At 44.2% G+C, this 17,101-nt stretch overlaps 1 protein-coding gene across 2 annotated transcripts in view; it reads left to right on the plus strand.

The window, feature by feature from the left end:
* Positions 1–17,075, plus strand: part of SPG11 (SPG11 vesicle trafficking associated, spatacsin) — an 86,702-nt gene extending 69,627 nt beyond the window's left edge. For both annotated transcript variants that reach the window (XM_045449891.1, XM_045449892.1), the window contains 12 exons: positions 1,784–1,998; positions 2,449–3,199; positions 8,806–8,945; positions 9,842–10,040; positions 10,442–10,579; positions 11,486–11,619; positions 12,335–12,442; positions 13,934–14,102; positions 14,539–14,627; positions 14,830–14,985; positions 15,669–15,820; positions 16,454–17,075. In XM_045449891.1, coding sequence (XP_045305847.1) covers positions 1,784–1,998; positions 2,449–3,199; positions 8,806–8,945; positions 9,842–10,040; positions 10,442–10,579; positions 11,486–11,619; positions 12,335–12,442; positions 13,934–14,102; positions 14,539–14,627; positions 14,830–14,985; positions 15,669–15,820; positions 16,454–16,634 — 2,432 coding nt within the window. In that variant the 3' untranslated portion in view covers positions 16,635–17,075. The remainder of the gene's footprint in view (positions 1–1,783; positions 1,999–2,448; positions 3,200–8,805; positions 8,946–9,841; positions 10,041–10,441; positions 10,580–11,485; positions 11,620–12,334; positions 12,443–13,933; positions 14,103–14,538; positions 14,628–14,829; positions 14,986–15,668; positions 15,821–16,453) is intronic.
* The last annotated feature ends 26 nt before the right edge of the window (positions 17,076–17,101 follow it).

Here is a 17,101-nt window from a genome sequence, read left to right on the forward strand (position 1 = left end):
AAGATATAACCTAAATAATACAGCTGTCTGCTCCTTCTGAGTCCTTGTCAGCTACGTTCCCCTTGGCTAGTCTGCACCCTGTCACTGTCATTCTTTTTTCTGACAAGTCACCTTAACATGTCATCATTGCTCAGGGTCACAAACTCTTTCAGGAATGTCTAATTCATTTTGAAGGTTTCAGACAAATTATGCTTATTTTTTGCAGACTCCTCCAGACATGGGCAGTCTCTAAGGTTGTTACGGATTGAAAGAAACCAGTTACTGCCTTACCCTCTTTTCTGTTTGATAATTTCAAGTTTTTATACTAGATTCTGACATTTTCACTACTAGGGTTATTTTATCACATTTAAATTCATAGATATTCATCTGGAGAACTCACATCTGTACCAAACACTGACAGAATACTGGGCTCAATGCCTGGATTGTAGGCTGTCAGGGCTGACGACTGGAAATAAAGAGGGGTGTTTCCAAGATGCAGTGTATGTCACATGGGACTTGTCAATTACTTTGTACACCAAATAGATCCTTTTTACATATAGGTGTTTTTATTGATCTGTAGTAATCTTAATTCTTTTCAGAAATGAATTTCCGGTTTTCTTGCCAGAATTACTGTATCCTTGAGAAATTATAAGGATTGTGTTGCTAACTGTTATGCTTTGATTCATATAAACATTTTCTGTTTTTATAGAACATTTGTGCTCTGTGTATAACATGTATGTGCTTAGAGAAAAGAAATTATGTTTTTAAGTTTATTTTTGAGAGAAAGAGTAAGTGTGAGTGGGGGAGGGGCAGAGAGAGAGAATGGGGCAGGGGGAGAGAGAGAATCCCAAGCAGGCTCCTCACTGCCAGCACAGAGCCCAACACGGGGCTTGAACTCATGAACCATGAGATCATGACCTGAGCCAAAATCAAGAGTCAGATGCTTAACTGACTAAGTCACCCACGTGCCCCTAGAAATTGTTCTTATAAAAAAACCTGTGTTTTATATGAAGAAAAGAAGCCCAGCATCCCCATACTGGTGGTTATTGTGCAAGGTGTCTCACTGTCCCCAGAACCACCTAAATCAGACCACAGCCCAGCAGATGGCCCCTACAGAATATTTTTCATGCCCCTCTTTTATGGTAGGGCACACATCAGCTCTACACAGACTATGTGGGAATGGGAGCAGACCCAGCCACATAGGTTGTGGGCAGAGAATTCTAAATGTCACTGAGGAAAAGGACTTTCCAGGGATATGAAGAAGAACTCAGCTGGGTCTCCCTGGGTTAAGCAGTTGTGCGAAGGAGAAAGTGACACTCCATTCTGGATACGGTGTGCTGCATTAAGGGGCTTGGCTATTGGTCAGCTACAGTTTCAACTGTCCTGCCACTTCTGTGTCTTAATCCACATGATGCCTGCACCGAATGAGTAAGTGAGCAATCATAAAAACAGATTTATTCAAGGTAGGAGAAGAATCCAGAAAGAGGTGGGATTAGCCTGAATGACTGGTCAGATATTCCCAAGGTTGACTGAGTTGCTACTGCAGGCCACCAACTTCTGCCGTGTATATAAAGCCATATGTGTAGATGGATTCCCTGTGCGAATCTTTAGTGGTTCTTACGATGTAAGAGATGCCCTTATAGCTTCATTTGCTAGCAAACCAGAGAAGAAAAATAGGTTTGTGTTTTTCCTTTGATTACATAATTGTGTTAAACATACATGCTTTCCCCCTGATATTTACTCTGGAAAGGCCATGGCAGCATTTTCCTGATTAAATGTATATATCCTTTTCTCTTTGGCACAGGTCCAGATGTGAAGAAGCTCTGTGTCCTTAGCAAAATTTTGAAGGATACATCCATAGCCATTAATCCTGTAGTTATTAGCAACTACAGCCCTGAGAATTTTCAGCATGAATGCAGATCTATTTTGGAAAAACTGGAGACAGAGGGACAGTTTGCTTTGGCCAGGAGGGTAGCAGAATTAGCTGAGCTACCTGTGGACAACTTGGTTATTGAAGAGGTATCATTAGTCTCTTAAGTTACTTAAAATGTTAGCTTTTTAAACCAGCATTAAACAGAATCAAATGAGATAGATGATTTATAGGAGAAGAGGCTTTTTTTACTTTTGACACACTCCTTACTTTCAGAAATGGATGAGCCTAGGATGCCCGTTAGCAAAGAGTGTGTGTTTTAAATTCAGGTCAGCTTATAGGATATGCTGCAACTGTTGTGCTTTGAATAGAATTAAATACAGGGTGGCTTCATCTTGAACCCCCCTTCAATTACGTAAATTTAGAATTGCTATTCATACTTTAACTTTCCAGATAAAATATTCAGGATCATCTGTAGCCAAGTCTCATGTTCTCTGACTTGATTTGGTTTTGACAAGTATGGCATTCTTGGGAGCATTCGCATTCATGACATTTTTATATCTAGGAAAGACTAAAAATTGCTTTGTTAAATTTCACAGATAACACAGGAAATACAGACCTTAAAACACATTGACCAGTGGTCCCTGAAACAAGCAAGAATTGGCTTCTGGAAAAAATGTCACGAGAATTTTAAGAGAAATTCCATTTCAAGCAAAGCAGCTTCCTCCTTTTTCTCAGCCCAGGCCCCTGAGGCATGTGAGTGCCCAGCTGAGGGGGCACTGAGCAGCATTGAGGAGGCCCATCTGCTGCTGACACTGGCTGCACACTGGCTTGCTCAGGAGGGCCTGGTGCCCGTGGATGAGCTGGAGGAGCTGGAGAAGCGGATCTGGCTCTGCCGCATCGCCCAGCACACCCTCAGGGAAAACCCAGAGGAAACAGAGCCCAGGTTTTCTCAACAGATTTCAACTAGTGGGGAACTTTCCTTTGAAAGTGTAGTGAGTGAGTTTTCAATCTCCATGTTGGCTGCTCTGAACACATCAAAATACTTAGAACTTAATGGCCTTCCATCCAAAGAGACTTGTGATAACACACTGGGTCGGAAGGAGCAGGAATCGCTGAACTTCCTGATCGGGCGCCTATTGGATGATGGCTGTGTGCATGAAGCAAGTAGAATATGTCGGTATTTTCATTTCTATAACCAAGATGTTGCCTTGGTGTTGCACTGCAGAGCACTGGCTTCAGGGGAAGCTAGTGTGGGTGACCTGCACCCAGAAGTCCATGCTGTCCTGCAAAGTGCTGAGCTGCCTGAGGAGGAAGAACCTGGCATGCCACTAAGGAAAGCCCGGAGCAGTAAGTGAAAGAGATCAAACCTCCCTGAGTCCTGAATGGAGCTGTTGGCACTCTTTCCCAGAAAGAAAGGGTCCCTATTGGCATACTAGTTACATAAGTTTAGGGTAATCCATAAACTAGGTAATTAACTAGTCAATGAAATAGCAACACTTGTGTCTTTTAACTAGCTGTATATCAAAGTTAGAGGGAATCTATCTGACTTGTAGCTAGTCCATTGAAATTTTTCTGTACCAGTAATCATGTTTCTAATTATACATTGATAGTGTATAGACATAGGCTGATTTTTGTGTTAACCTTGTATCCTGTGCCCTTGCTAAACTTGCTCATCCCAGTGGATTTCTTATAGATTCCTTGGAATTTTCTACAGACAATACTCTCTGTGAATAGAGACCATTTTATTTCTTCCTCTCCAATCTGAATGACTATTATTTCTTTTTCTTGTTTTATTGCACTGGCTAGGACTTCCAGTATGATATTGGGGAAGAATGGTAAGAGTGGACATACTTGCCTTGTTACTGATCTTAGGGAGAAAGCATTCAGTCTTTTTATTTTTAATTCAAATATAATTAATATACAGTGTTACATGGTTTCAGGTATATAATATGATTCAACGGTTCTATACGTTATTCAGTGCTCATCACAATAAATGTACTCCTAATCCTCTTCACCTGTTTCACCCATCCCCCCTCCCCACCTCACCTGTGGTAACTACCAGTTTGCTCTATAGTTTTTTTCTTTTTCTACTTTGTTTTTAAGTTTACTTATTTATTTGGAGAGAGACAGTGAAAGTTGGGGAGGGGCAGAGAGAGAGAAAGAGAGAATCTCAAATAAGCTCTGCACTGTCAGCACAGAACCCAGTGTGGGACTCAGACCCCCGAACTGTGAGATTATGACCTGAGCCGAAATCAAGACTTGGATGCTTAACTGACTGAACCACCCAGGCTCCCCTGTTCTCTATAGTTAAGAGTCTATTTTTTTTTTTTGCCTCTTTTATTCTTTATTTCTTAAATTTCACCTGAGTGAAATTGTATTTCTTTCACTGACTTCACTTAGCATTATACCCTCTACATCCATCCATATTGTTGCAAATGGCCAGATTGTGTTCTTTTTTTTTTTTTTTAATGTTTATTCATTTTTGAGAGACAGAGAGCATGAGTGGGGAAGGGGCAGAGAGAGAGGGAGACGCAGAATCTGAAGCAGGCTCCAGGCTCTGAGCTATCAGCACAGAGCCCGAGGTCGGGTTCGAACTCACAAACTGTGAGATCATGACCTGAGTCGAAGTCGGGCACTCAACCGACTGAGCCACCCAGGCGCCCAGATTGTGTTCTTTTTTTTATGGCTGAGTAATATTCCATTGTGTGTATATACCTCATCTTCTTTATCCATCCATCTATGAATGGACACTTGGCTTGGTTCTATATCTTGGTTATTATACATAATGCTTCTGTAAACATAGGGGTCGTATATCTTTTCAAATTAGTGTTTTTGTATTCTTTGGGTAAATACCCAATAGTGGAATACTAGATCATATGGTAGGTCTATTTTTAATTTTTTGAGGAACCTCCATACTGTCTTCCACAGTGGCTGCATCACCTTGCATTCCCAGCAGGACTGCACTAGGGTTCCTTTTCCTCACCAACACTTGCTATTTCTTATGTTTTTTATTTTAGCCATTCTGACAGGTGTAAAGTGATATCTCATTGTGGTTTTGATTGGAATTTCCCTGGTGATGAGGGGGATGTTGAGCATCTTTTCATGTGTCTGTTGGCCATCTGGATGTCTTTGGGAAAATGTCTATTCACGTCTTACATATTTTTAGTTGGATTATTTGTGTTTTTTGGTGTTGAGTTGTTTATATATTTTGGAGATTAACCCCCTAATGGGATATTTTATTCACAAATATCTTCTCCCATTCAGTAGGCTTTTTTTTGTTTTGTTGATGGTTTCTTTTGCTGTGTAAAAGCTTTTTATTTTGGTGTTAGTCTCAATAGTTTAATTTTGCTTTTTTTTTTCCCTTGCCTGAGGAGACCTATGTAGAAAGAGGTTTCTACAGCTGATGTCAGAGAGATTACTGCCTATGTTTTCTTCTAGGAATTTTATGGTTTCAGGTCTGACATTTAGGTCTTTAATCCATTTTGAATTTTTTGTGTGTGTATGCTTTCTCTCTCTCTCTCTCTTTAAATGAAGTCAATATATGTGTACTGACAGGAAAAAATGTACAACAACGTAACTTTATTTTTGTAAAAAATAAATGGTGTACATGTGCCCATGTACCTGTGCAAACCCACCCACAGAAAATAATGCATACCAAGCAAGTAAGAGACATTATTCTGGCAAATTTGGTGGGGGTGGTATTGAATGGATAAATGACTTTCACTTGTTACTTTATGCACTTCTCTACTGTGATTCATTACACTAAGCATGTAGTACTTTTGCATTTAAGATACTACACATTAAAAATATGCCTTAAAAAGAAAAAAGTAAATAGCAACTCAGACCATGTTATCCCCTGCTTAAAACCCTTCCCTGGGGTTGTGGTTGTAGGTAAGGCAGAACGAGCTCGCTCTACCTGTTGAAATCAACGTAAAACCTGGCACACAGCAGGCAGCACTGAGTGACACAAATTATGATTTCCCCCTCCCCCGCCCCCACCTCCCATCACCTCCAGCCTGAGTGTGATGCTGCCTGAAACCCAAAACTAAGCACTAAGCCTGACAGAGCAACGTGTTCCAGGAGAAGCCCTGTAGAACGGGCTCAAGGAGCAGGAAAGGGAACTCCTAACACCCTTTCTCTCTAATCTCAGCTCCTAAGAAGCCCTTTGGCTGTGGTAGTAGAGGCTGGAGCCGCAGCTGGTAAGATCCAAAACTCAGAGAGGAACTTTATTTTTGGATTCGAGGTGTCCTGGTCTCAAGACGATGCAGTGAACCCCTGTTCTCTTTTGCATTATCCTGTCTGCTGGCCCAGGATGCAGGCACAGTCAGGGAAAGTGCAGGATAGAATGAGGCTGCTAAAATTCCAGCTGTTGGCCAGAAGGTTGAAAAGTGAAGCCTCAGGGAACCGGAAAATACTTGGGAGAGAGATTCAGGAAACCCAACAATAAAATTGTTTATGAACTCCAGGGCTCAATCCTGGGCTTTGCGTATACAGACCTGCTCCTAATCAGCATATCAAGACTCTGAGAACTGAATTAACAACTACACTACCCAGGCTGCAGACTGAGCATAGGATGTTACACACATGCAGCCTAGATCTGAATGGCACTGCAAAGGATTTGAAAACTGGTATTAAAATCACAGCCACTGGGTGGCTCAGTCAGTTAAGCATCCGACTTTGGCTCAGGTCATGATCTCGCAGTTCTGAGGTCAAGCCCTGAATTGGTCTGTCTGCTGTCAGGGCAGAGCTTGCTTTGGATCTTCTGCCTCCCTCACTCTCTGCCCCTCCCCTGCTCACACTCTCACTCTCTCTCAAAAATAAATAAAAAACATGGGGTGCCTGGGTGGCTCAGTTGGTTAATCATCCAACTTAGGCTCAGGTCATGATCTCATGGTTCATGGGTTCAAGCCCTGCATCGGCTCTGTGGTGACAGCTTGGAGCCTGAAGCCTGCTCCAGATTCTCTGTTTCCCTCTCTCTCTGCCCCTCCCCTGCTCACACTCTCTCTCTCAAAAAATAAACATTAAAAATAAATAAATAAACAACATTTTTAAAAAATGGTCCTTAAAAAAAAAAAAAAAAAAAAAACCCGACACAGTCTACAGAACGTGGGTTGTATATCGTAGCCGAAACCTAACAAGGTCAACTGCCTGCTTAAAACAAAACCAATATTCTTAAGATTTAAACAAGAATCAGAGTCTCATACTATTCAAAATGTCCAGGATGCAACTTGAAATTACTTGAACATTTAGGTGTATGTGTTTCACCAAATGTAGGTAGTTTTCAGACCTTATGTTTTCAGATATTTTTTCAACACTGTCCTCATAGTCCTCTCCTTTTGGGACTCCAGTGATGCAAATCATAGAACTTTTGTTACTGTCTCACAAGTTCTTGTGACTTTATTCAATTTTTTTTCATTTTTTTTCGTCTTAATTCAGATTGGATCATTTTTCTTTCCTTGTTTTCAGATTGGATCATTTCTGTCTGTCCATTTTCAATCTCACGGATTCTTTTCTCTGGCATTTGCATGCTGCTCTTGAGTTTATTTCTGTGATTTTAAATTTTCAGTTATTTTTCACTTCCAGAATTTCTATTTTATCCTTTATACCTTGTTTCTTTGAGACTCTGTTTTTCTTTTTGTCTCAAGAACACTTATAATTGCTTGTTGGAACAATTTGTATGATAGCTACTTTGAAAGATAGTTTGTTCAATAAATGGTAATTCCAACATTTTGTCACTTTAGTACCGGGTGTATTTTTGTGTATTTAGAAAGCAGGGGAGGGGCAGAGAGAGAACCCAAGCAGGCTCTGAGCTGTCGGTGCAGAGCCTGTCACGGGGCCCAGTCCCACAACTGCAAGATCATGACCTGAGCCAAAAATCAAGAGTTGGACACTTCACTGATTGAGCCGCCCAGCACCTCTGGACCTCATTCTTTTTAATGGCTGCAGAGCATTCTATATGAATACACTAATTTTACTTAAGACTTTATTGTTTAATAGTACTGTATTTTTGTTTTAATTTTTTTTTAACGTTTATTTTTGAGACAGACAGAGACAAAGCATGAACGGGGGAGGGTCAGAGAGAGGGAGACACAGAATCTGAAACAGGCTCCAGGCTCTGAGCTGTCAGCACAGAGCCCGACACGGGGCTTGAACTCACGGACCGCAAGATCATGACCTGAGCCGAAGTCGGCTGCTCAACCGACTGAGCCACCCAGGCACCCCAATAGTACTGTATTGATACATACTTAAATTCTTCAATTTTGTTTTTGCTGTTAGGAACACTGTGATCTAAATTCTCCCTTCTACTTTTTTTCCTAATAGAAACCCTTTCTCAATTCAAGACCACTTTCTTCTATTTTCGGCTGAGAGGTTGTTTTGATTTTTTTCTTTTTTAAGTCAGGAATGGATTTTAATTTTTATCATGCGCTTCAGGCCTCTATCCGGTTGACCCTTGGTTTTTCTCATTTCCGATTTGGAAAAATCCTTCAGAGTCCGTAGAAGATTGAGTTGGGGAGGGGGAGGCTGGCGGCAGCGGCTGGTGCCAGCCTCGTAGATGCAGGGTTGTGAAGACTGTACCTCAGGCAGTGACCAGGGAGATGTTTTAGAGACACAGTCAGCTAGATCTGGTGACTTAGGTGGTACGAGAGGAAATTGGGAGGGTGTGTGGAGGAGGGTTCAGGAGACATCTTTGGTAATTATCTAGAGTGTTCATTGGGTGGCTTGGAGTCTTGTGTAGCCTCTCGAGGCCTTTGAAGTCTCCTGGCTGGGATTTCCTGGAAGAAGGCAATGAAATAGTGGGGTGTGGGCCCAGTCACAAGTGGTCCCAGACCCAGGGGGAGTCATGGAGGTGTAAAGGGAGGAAAGTGTGAGCAAACAGATTGTGCCATAGGGGGCTTGGGAGAGGCCTTTACTTGCCAGCTTAAAGCCCCCCTCAAACCTGTATCTGCTTCCAGCTTCAAGTTTGGATAGTCAGTCACTTGTGATGCTGCCCCCCAGGGATGAAGTGGTGACTAATCTGGAAACTCTGACAAGCAAATGCCTCCATGGGAAGAACTACTGTCGGCAGGTCCTGTGTCTGTATGAACTTGCCAAGGTATGTGCCCAATGGTGGGGCCTCTGGGGCAGCTGAGGGAGGGAAGCAGGAAGATGGAGATAGATTTTGGACGCTGCCAAGTTGGCCCTTCACGTGATAACCATGACACGAGAGCAGATGGCTCGTCAAGATGTCGGCCCCTGTAAATCCATCCCTGGGAATACCGGGGACTCCAGGACAAGTGCCAGGCCTTTTGAGTCCTGGCTGTGCCCCAGCCAACCAGAAGCGAGGGCAAGAAATTTCACTTTTCTGGGCTCCTGATTCTCCATCTATAAATGACTTAATCATGAAGGTCCCTTCTAGCCATAATATCTTAGTTAGCTTCAGGATTGTTTGGAGGTCTCCATATGCGGGAGAGCCCAAAATAAGTTATAAAATAAAATGGAATGTGATGACTGTAAAGACAGGAACCAGAGCAGCCAGAAATTGTTGGTGGCTTTGTGCTGATCGAGGGGAGAAAATAATAGACACTGAGAAGTGGAAGAACACAGGAGAAATAATGGCAGGCACTAAAGCCCTTTGGAAGGGCTTCTTTGGAGATTGAGGGTTTTGCTGCTGCTGTGGGAACAGCAGAGTGGAGGCTCTTGCCTTTTATTCAACTTTCTTACATTTCATAACATTTGAAAAGCTCAGTGTTCAACAAGAGGTGAGTCACCTGATGGTTTCTGAAGACAAGCCTTTCTTTCTCTTGCTTGGATTCAGCTCATTGGTGAAGAGAAAGAAAGGGCTAGAAAACAGTGCTTCCTTCTTCTAAGGTTTCTGCCCAGGGTGAGGGATCTTTAACCTCAGAAAAAATAGTGGAGTCTGTCCACATGGGATTTCAGAAAGGGATGCCTTTTGCTAGCTTTTTTCCTGGCTCCTAACAGTAGCTTTGACCAACTTTGCCTTCCTCTCAGGAGTTGGGCTGTTCCTACGCAGATGTGGCCGCTCGGGACGGTGAGGCCATGCTCAGGACGATCTTGGCCTCTCAGCGGCCCGACCGATGCAGGCGGGCCCAGGCTTTCATCAGCACCCAGGGCCTCGAGCCGGACACAGTGGCTGAACTTGTGGCCGAAGAGGTGACCCGGGAGCTGCTGACCCCATCAGAGGGAACAGGTGCTCCACCCTACATGCCTCCACATCTTTCAGACCACATTCCCACGTTGCCAGCATAAGGAATCTGCATGTCATGTTCATGTGCATCGTGCATGCTGCCTCTGAGACTACCAGGCTGCACTTGTCGGAGGAGAGAACACACTGCATTTATTTTGTTATTGTTGCTTTTTGTTTATTATTTTATGATTATGCTTAGAGTAGCTATGCCTTTCTCGGAGCTAACGAACTCCTGCTGACCTATAAGGTGACCACTAGGCCAGCGTGTCTGAGCTCAGCGAAGCAGACAGCTGCACTGGGAGCTCCTTCCGCATTACTGGGCAGAATGCCTGGCATGGGGTTCTTAGTTTTCTCTCAACTCTCAAGGCTAAAAGCAGCCCCTTTCTCACCACCTTTTTATACAGGACTTAAGCAGATGTTCACCCCAGCAGAGGAAAGCCAGACATTTCTTCAGCTGACCACTCTGTGTCAAGACCGCACGTTGGTAGGCATGAAGCTATTAGACAAGATTTCCTCCGTTCCCCTTGGGGAGTTGTCTTGCAGTAAGTTCCTGGCCGTTTTCTTACATGTTTGGGCCCAAGCCGGTCTCCAAGAAGTCTCCCCAAGTTAGTCTTTCCAAAACTCAACTTGGATCCTTGTTCCTGCTCTGGATCCCTTCCCTTCCAGCATAGTTTATAAGTTCTTGGTGGAGAGCCATCAGTCATTGAAGAAAATTCAGAAAATAAATATGGGAATGCTGCCCAAAATGTGAAATTTACACAAGAAGGTAACCTTATAACATTTACCTTACCTTACTCTCACGTTATCCCCTAAAATGGGGATATTACAGTCCCCATTTTAGAAGGTAACTGAAGCTGAGAGAAGTTGATTGATTTGTAACTGTTACGTGTCAGAAGTGTTACTTGAACCCAGTCCCTGTGACTTGAAAGCCTGCTCGCTTTCCACAATATCTAGTTCATTCTAGGCATTCGGTAGTATGTGTCCATCTGATCTTTCTCTATGGAAGTCTATAGGCATTTTTTCAAAAATGGCATTATCCTGTGTATACTGTTTATAATTACTTTATGAACATGCTGTCATTAACATCTTTCCATGACCATATTCTTCTATCTCATTGTCACTGGTTACACAGTATTTCTCATGTAATTAAAACATTTTATACCTTACTTTGGTATAAGATTGCTTCCAACTTTCTGTTTTCAACACCGTGACAAGCATCCTTATAGGCACATTTATATGCACATTCATGATTATCTCCCTAAGATAAATTCCTGATTCAAAAGTATGCCTATTTTTAAAGCTTTATATGTCCATTGCCACACTTTACTCCAAAGCTGGTGAGGTCAGGGATCTCAGAGTCTTCTCCAGACAGGCTGTCTATATAGGCCCCTCCACCCTGCTGCCAGGGTTCGCAATCCTTTCTTACCCTGACTGCCTTACCTACCCAGCCACGGAGCTGCTGATCCTGGCCCATCACTGCTTCACGCTGACATGCCACATGGAGGGCATCAGCCGAGTCCTGCAGGCTGCCCGGCTGCTTACAGACAAACACTTGGCCCCCAGTGAGGAGTATGGGCTGATGGTAAGTCACCCCTGAACCCCCACCCTCCATTCTGAGGCTACCTTTGAGAGAACAGATAGGCCGGGGACCAGTTCAGAGCTGACATGGTCTTAGGGCATTTGCTCCTCTGGATACCACTGCCTACTTGGGAACTGGCTGGGCAGCTCAACCCTCTGCTCTAGGTTAGGCTTACTGTCAAAATCAGAGCAGGGACTGCCCCAAAGGAGCAGATATCAAGAGGGTGTATGCCATGCTCCAGGGCTGTCCTACCCCCTTGCCAGGGCAGTTCATTTATCTAGAGGGCTGAGACAGCTCTGTTTCCCCCCAAAACAAGGTTCAGTGTTGTCTCTGAACTGAAATGAGCTGACAGCTCACACCTCCTGTGCCTCCCCAATCTCCCCAGGCTTGAAACTGACCTGTGTGGGTGAGCAAGCCACCGGGCCCTGTAATAAGGCGTGGTGGGAAGAGGAAGCGTGCCTGCCTACCATGTCACGTCAACACTTAGGTTTATAGATGACTGAGGAGGCAACAGCCAGTGGTGGCCCAATGGCAAGCATTTCTGAATCCTCCAGAGGAGGTCCCATTGGGTACATGGGAAGGGAGGGAGGGAGCTAAGAATGGCAGCCTTGCCATTAGCCCTTCTGCTCCCTGGAGGTTGGCATCTGAAAGCAACCGAAATGATGAGAGCAGCGGCGATCTAGCTGACACTGATGCAAGCTGCCCTCACCCTTTCCAGGTGCGCCTGCTCACTGGCATTGGAAGGTACAATGAGATGACCTACATATTTGATTTGCTGCATAAAAAGCACTACTTTGAAGTGCTGATGAGGAAGAAGTTGGATCCGGTAGGTGTACAGTATTTTGAGCTCCAGGATGGCATATATTGTTGACTTTACAGCTGACTTCTCAGGAATAATCCCAGTCAGGGTGGTCCCCCTGGGATCAAAGGGAGAGAATTAAAGAACTTCCTAGGACACACACCGTAACCAGTAGCTTTAAGTTACAGAGTTCAGACTAGGTAGCAATTATCCCAATAGATGTTAAATAATGAGGAAAACAAGTTTGTGCACTTCCTGTCAGCCTGTCCCCTGCCTCGGCTGTCTGAATGCTGGCTCCGGGGAAGCAAAAACCCTTCCTGGGAGCCATGTGGAAGTAGATTAACCAGCTCAGAATGCTGTGTCTGATGGCTTTGAGTGGAGAGTTTTCAAGGGACCATGAGAACGCGTGTTGCCAAGAGCCACTAGGAAGTGAATGGAATGCCCAGGCCTGGGCTTGGAAGGCTGTGGGGCAGCTTACAGTGATGACCAGGAAGGAGGCCTGGAAGCCAAGGCCTGACCTGTCAGCCCTCTAGGCTCCGGGCACTTCTCTGTCTTCGGCGTGCCATGTGACCCCAGGCATGTCACTTACGGAGCCTCTGTTCCCAAATCATTCATTTGGCTGATTGATTGCTGCAGCCTCTTTCACCTCTGAAGATTTGAAAACCAAGGCACATTTTTGGCTTCTGGGAACTTGAGCTCAGCCAATCAGGACTAAGAGATAAAGCAGAAAAACTCTCCCCAGTGCTGGGCCAGTTTCAGGACAGACCAGTCCAATTGTGAGGAGAGGAGCAAGTCCTGGGCCGAGGTACACCTGCAGGATACCCCAGAGGGTTTTTTAAAAATTGTTTCCAAGGCCTTTTGGTTTGTGCATGGAAATATTCTTTTAATAAGTTTTTTTCCTTACACTTGGAAAACAACAATGCACAGAAAAAAGTCCTCACCAGGAGACAGCCACTGCTAACAGTCTGGTGTAGGCCCTTTCTCTGCACATGTGGCCAGAAACATATATACATACATAGTTACGTATTTTTTAGCAAAACTTTTATCATGGTGTGTAGATATAAAATAGCCTGCTTTTCTCACTAAATAAGCATGTCATGAGTATTTCCCAAACCAACATTGGCTGTAATGGCTACATGGTATTCTCTTAGTCCTTATTCTGGACATCTGGATTCTTTCCAGTTGTTTGCTATTGAATACCTGTGGTACATCCATCTCAGCACATTTCTCTGCTTGCTTCTTAAGGGATAGATTCCTAAAAAATGGAACTGTTAGAGTAATGCACATGTGCACATTTTTGAGGGTTCTCCCTTCTGACAGGTTTCACCGTTCACATTTGTACCAGCAGAGAGGATGTGCCTGTTTTCTTAGGGTAGCATAAACTTTTGTGTTCATTTTTGCTTATCTTTTCCTTTTTCTTGGGAGTTGTCAAGGAACTTTCAGAACCAAGGGACTCAGCCAGTCATGCCCCCTCGCAGTCACTGGTTGACCTTGGTACTCCCCCTTTTCCCTGGGCAGAGCGGTACCCTGAAGACAGCCCTGCTGGACTACATCAAACGCTGTCGCCCGGGAGACAGTGAGAAGCACAACATGATTGCTCTGTGCTTCAGCATGTGCCGGGAGATCGGGGAGAACCACGAGGCAGCTGCCTGCATCCAACTGAAATTGATCGAGTCTCAGCCCTGGGGTGAGAAAGGTCACAGCAGTGCCCTCAGGCCAGTGCTGCCAGCCAGGAGAGGTTTTTGGGACTAAGAAGGGGATTAATACCCACTTCAGCTATTAACTGCCACTCACTGGGGCCCCAGCTGGGCAGACAAGAGACGGAAGGGGATTTGGAAGGCATTTGCCCCTCTTGTAGCCCATGCACCCGGGGTGACATCCATCCGGAAGCAATGTGTACACTGATGCTGGGCGAGCCTGCCTTGACGCTTCTGAGAACTAGATGAACCCTGCTCCAAAGTGTGTGCTTCTGGTCCAGTAGCCTTTAGCTGAGTAAGACATGCCTGCCTCCTAGCGAATGTGAGCTGGATGTTTCTAGTCCAGCCCACCATCACTGAGTGGGATGGGAGCAGCCAGCCTCCGGAGTCAGACACACCCCACAGGTTTCCCCTTCTCTCCTGCAGAGGACCGCCTCAAGGACGGGCACCACCTGAAGCAGCTGCTGCTGAAAGCCCTGACTCTGATGCTGGATGCAGCAGAGAGTTATGCCAAGGTAACAGTGGAGTCTCATTCCAGAACGGCCTTAGAGCTTGGTGTCTGCAGTAGGAATTATCTGATCTCCCTGGGCTCTTCCAAGTGAAAGGAGACGGAGCCTTGGGCCAACGGGGGGCAGAAGGGGTGAGTTCAGTTGCTGGAAGGTTCCCAGGGGACATGCCAACATGTCCCCTGTGCCTCCCTCTACCCTTGTCTCTCAGGACTCCTGTGTGCGACAGGCCCTGCACTGTCACCGGCTCACCAAGTTGATAACACTGCAGATTCACTTTCTGAACACTGGCCAGAACACAATGCTCATCAACCTGGGCCGCCACAGGCTGATGGACTGCATCATTGCTCTACCTCGGTTCTACCAGGTAAGCAAGGAAGGAAACTCTAGAAGTCAGCTTTGTTGCCAGCACCCCTTCCTGCCACCCCTCTCCTGGGGCCCACAGGTTGAGTCACTTGCCTGGAATGTCAGAACTAGAGACAGAATCAGGGTAATTCTAAGCTTTTACTTTTAGCTGTCCGATACACCAAATTGCTTTCCATGGCAGGATTTATTAGCATATTGTTTGGACAGAGGTTGGAGCTTGCTGTTAGGCCAGCAGAAAGGCAGACAACCTTTGGAGAAACATTCCTGCTAATGGGCTGAGTATCTCTTAGCCCCACTGTTTCTAGGATGGTACACCTGGGTTAGCATAGGGAGTCAGGGCTGCTGGGAGGCTGGCTTTAGCACTTAGGTTACCAGGGAATCAGCCCCTTCCCTGTTCCTTACACAGTTGAGTTAGTGGGAAAAATACCATTTCTCAGTAGTTTTACTAACTCATTGTGAAGATTAAAAATACCGCAGGAAAATGTTTGGGGTTTAAGGAAAGAGAAATGTCAAACGAACACCAAACTTCCCAACGCTAATGCTAATAGTCTTTCCGCATGTTGGTGATGGTCACATTCACCATGAATGTAACAGTAGGAAGTTGTTTTTTAGAACCCCTTGCCTTCAATTTTATATCAGATAGGGTTCTAATGGTATCCTTCTTCCCCTCCATCCTTTTATAAGGCTTCTATTGTGGCTGAGGCCTATGACTTTGTTCCTGATTGGGCTGAAATTCTATACCAACAAGTGATTGTTAAAGGCGACTTTAATTACTTGGAAGAATTTAAGCAGCAAAGGTTATTAAGATCTAGTGTATTTGAAGAGATTTCAAAAAAGTAAGTATTAAAATGACTCTGTTTTGAGATAAGGCATGGGTTAAGAATTCTATGGCTAAATAGAACATGTCTGTAGCTGCCTCTCTGAGATGGCAAACAGATGTCAAGAATCCCCAGGGGCACCTGGGTGGCTCAGCCGGTTGAGCATCAGAACTTTTGGTTTCGGCTCAGGTCATGATCTCGCAGTTCGTGAGGTAGAGCCCTGCGTCAGACTCTGCACTGACAGCGCAGAGCCTGCGTGTGATTCTCTCTTCCCCTCAAAATAAATCAACTTAAAAGATCTCTTGCTTCTGGATGTTTTTTTAACAAATGTATGCAAATGGATGAATGAGAACAGTTTACTTACAGCACGCTGAATTTAAAATGGGAGGACAGCTGTTCAGTTTGCCCAAGGTGCCAAACACTCTAAACCTCAGAGGCCTCCTTTGTAGTACTGAACTTACTGCAATTAAAGCGAGCATTAAGATAACATTTTTAATGAAATAATTTCATGTTTATCCAGGACCCCTAATACCATAGATAGAATTTCTCAGATTCCAGCATTGTCTCCTATGTAAGTAGCCGTGTCAGAGTAGACAGCTCTCGCTCAAGATACACTATCTTAACCTGTACATTCTTCTGTTTCTTTTCTAGATACAAACAGCATCAGCCTACTGACACAGCTGTGAAAAACCTGAAGAAGTTACTCACTTATTGTGAAGATGTCTACTTGTATTACAAACTTGCATATGAACACAAATTTTATGACATTGTAAATATGCTTCTGAAGGACCCTCAAACTGGCTGCTGTCTAAAGGACATGCTAGCAGGTTAGGTGGATGCAGATGATAGGAGGGTGGTTACTGCCGAGATGTCATAGATGCCTGTTTTCTTGTACTGAAGTGAGGTACTGACAAATGTTTGTTCAGAATAATGCGGTGGGGGTATGTGTTGTCAAGTTGTAAAACCCCAGGACTGACCATAACCAGTCCTCTGTGAATAGGGGGTAAATGAGAGAATTTTCACAAGGAAATTCTTACTTAAAAGTGATTGTTCATCTATACCACTTCAGATAGTATAGTATTGGTATAAAGATCAAAAGCTCCATCTTCCTGAAGATGGCTTCTATTTAGATATGCAATATTGATTAAAGAATATCTGTGCCTGCAGATTCCAGTTTCAAAGGAATTTAATATTATTTACACAGTTAAGGAACAGATGATACATTTCCATTTGTTAGAAACTGATCTCTATAATAAAATAGATTTTAAATTCATTGTATGTCATCATTACTGCCAAGGA

This window comes from Leopardus geoffroyi, chromosome B3 (assembly GCF_018350155.1).
Source record: "Leopardus geoffroyi isolate Oge1 chromosome B3, O.geoffroyi_Oge1_pat1.0, whole genome shotgun sequence".
NCBI classification, from domain to species: Eukaryota; Metazoa; Chordata; class Mammalia; order Carnivora; family Felidae; genus Leopardus; species Leopardus geoffroyi.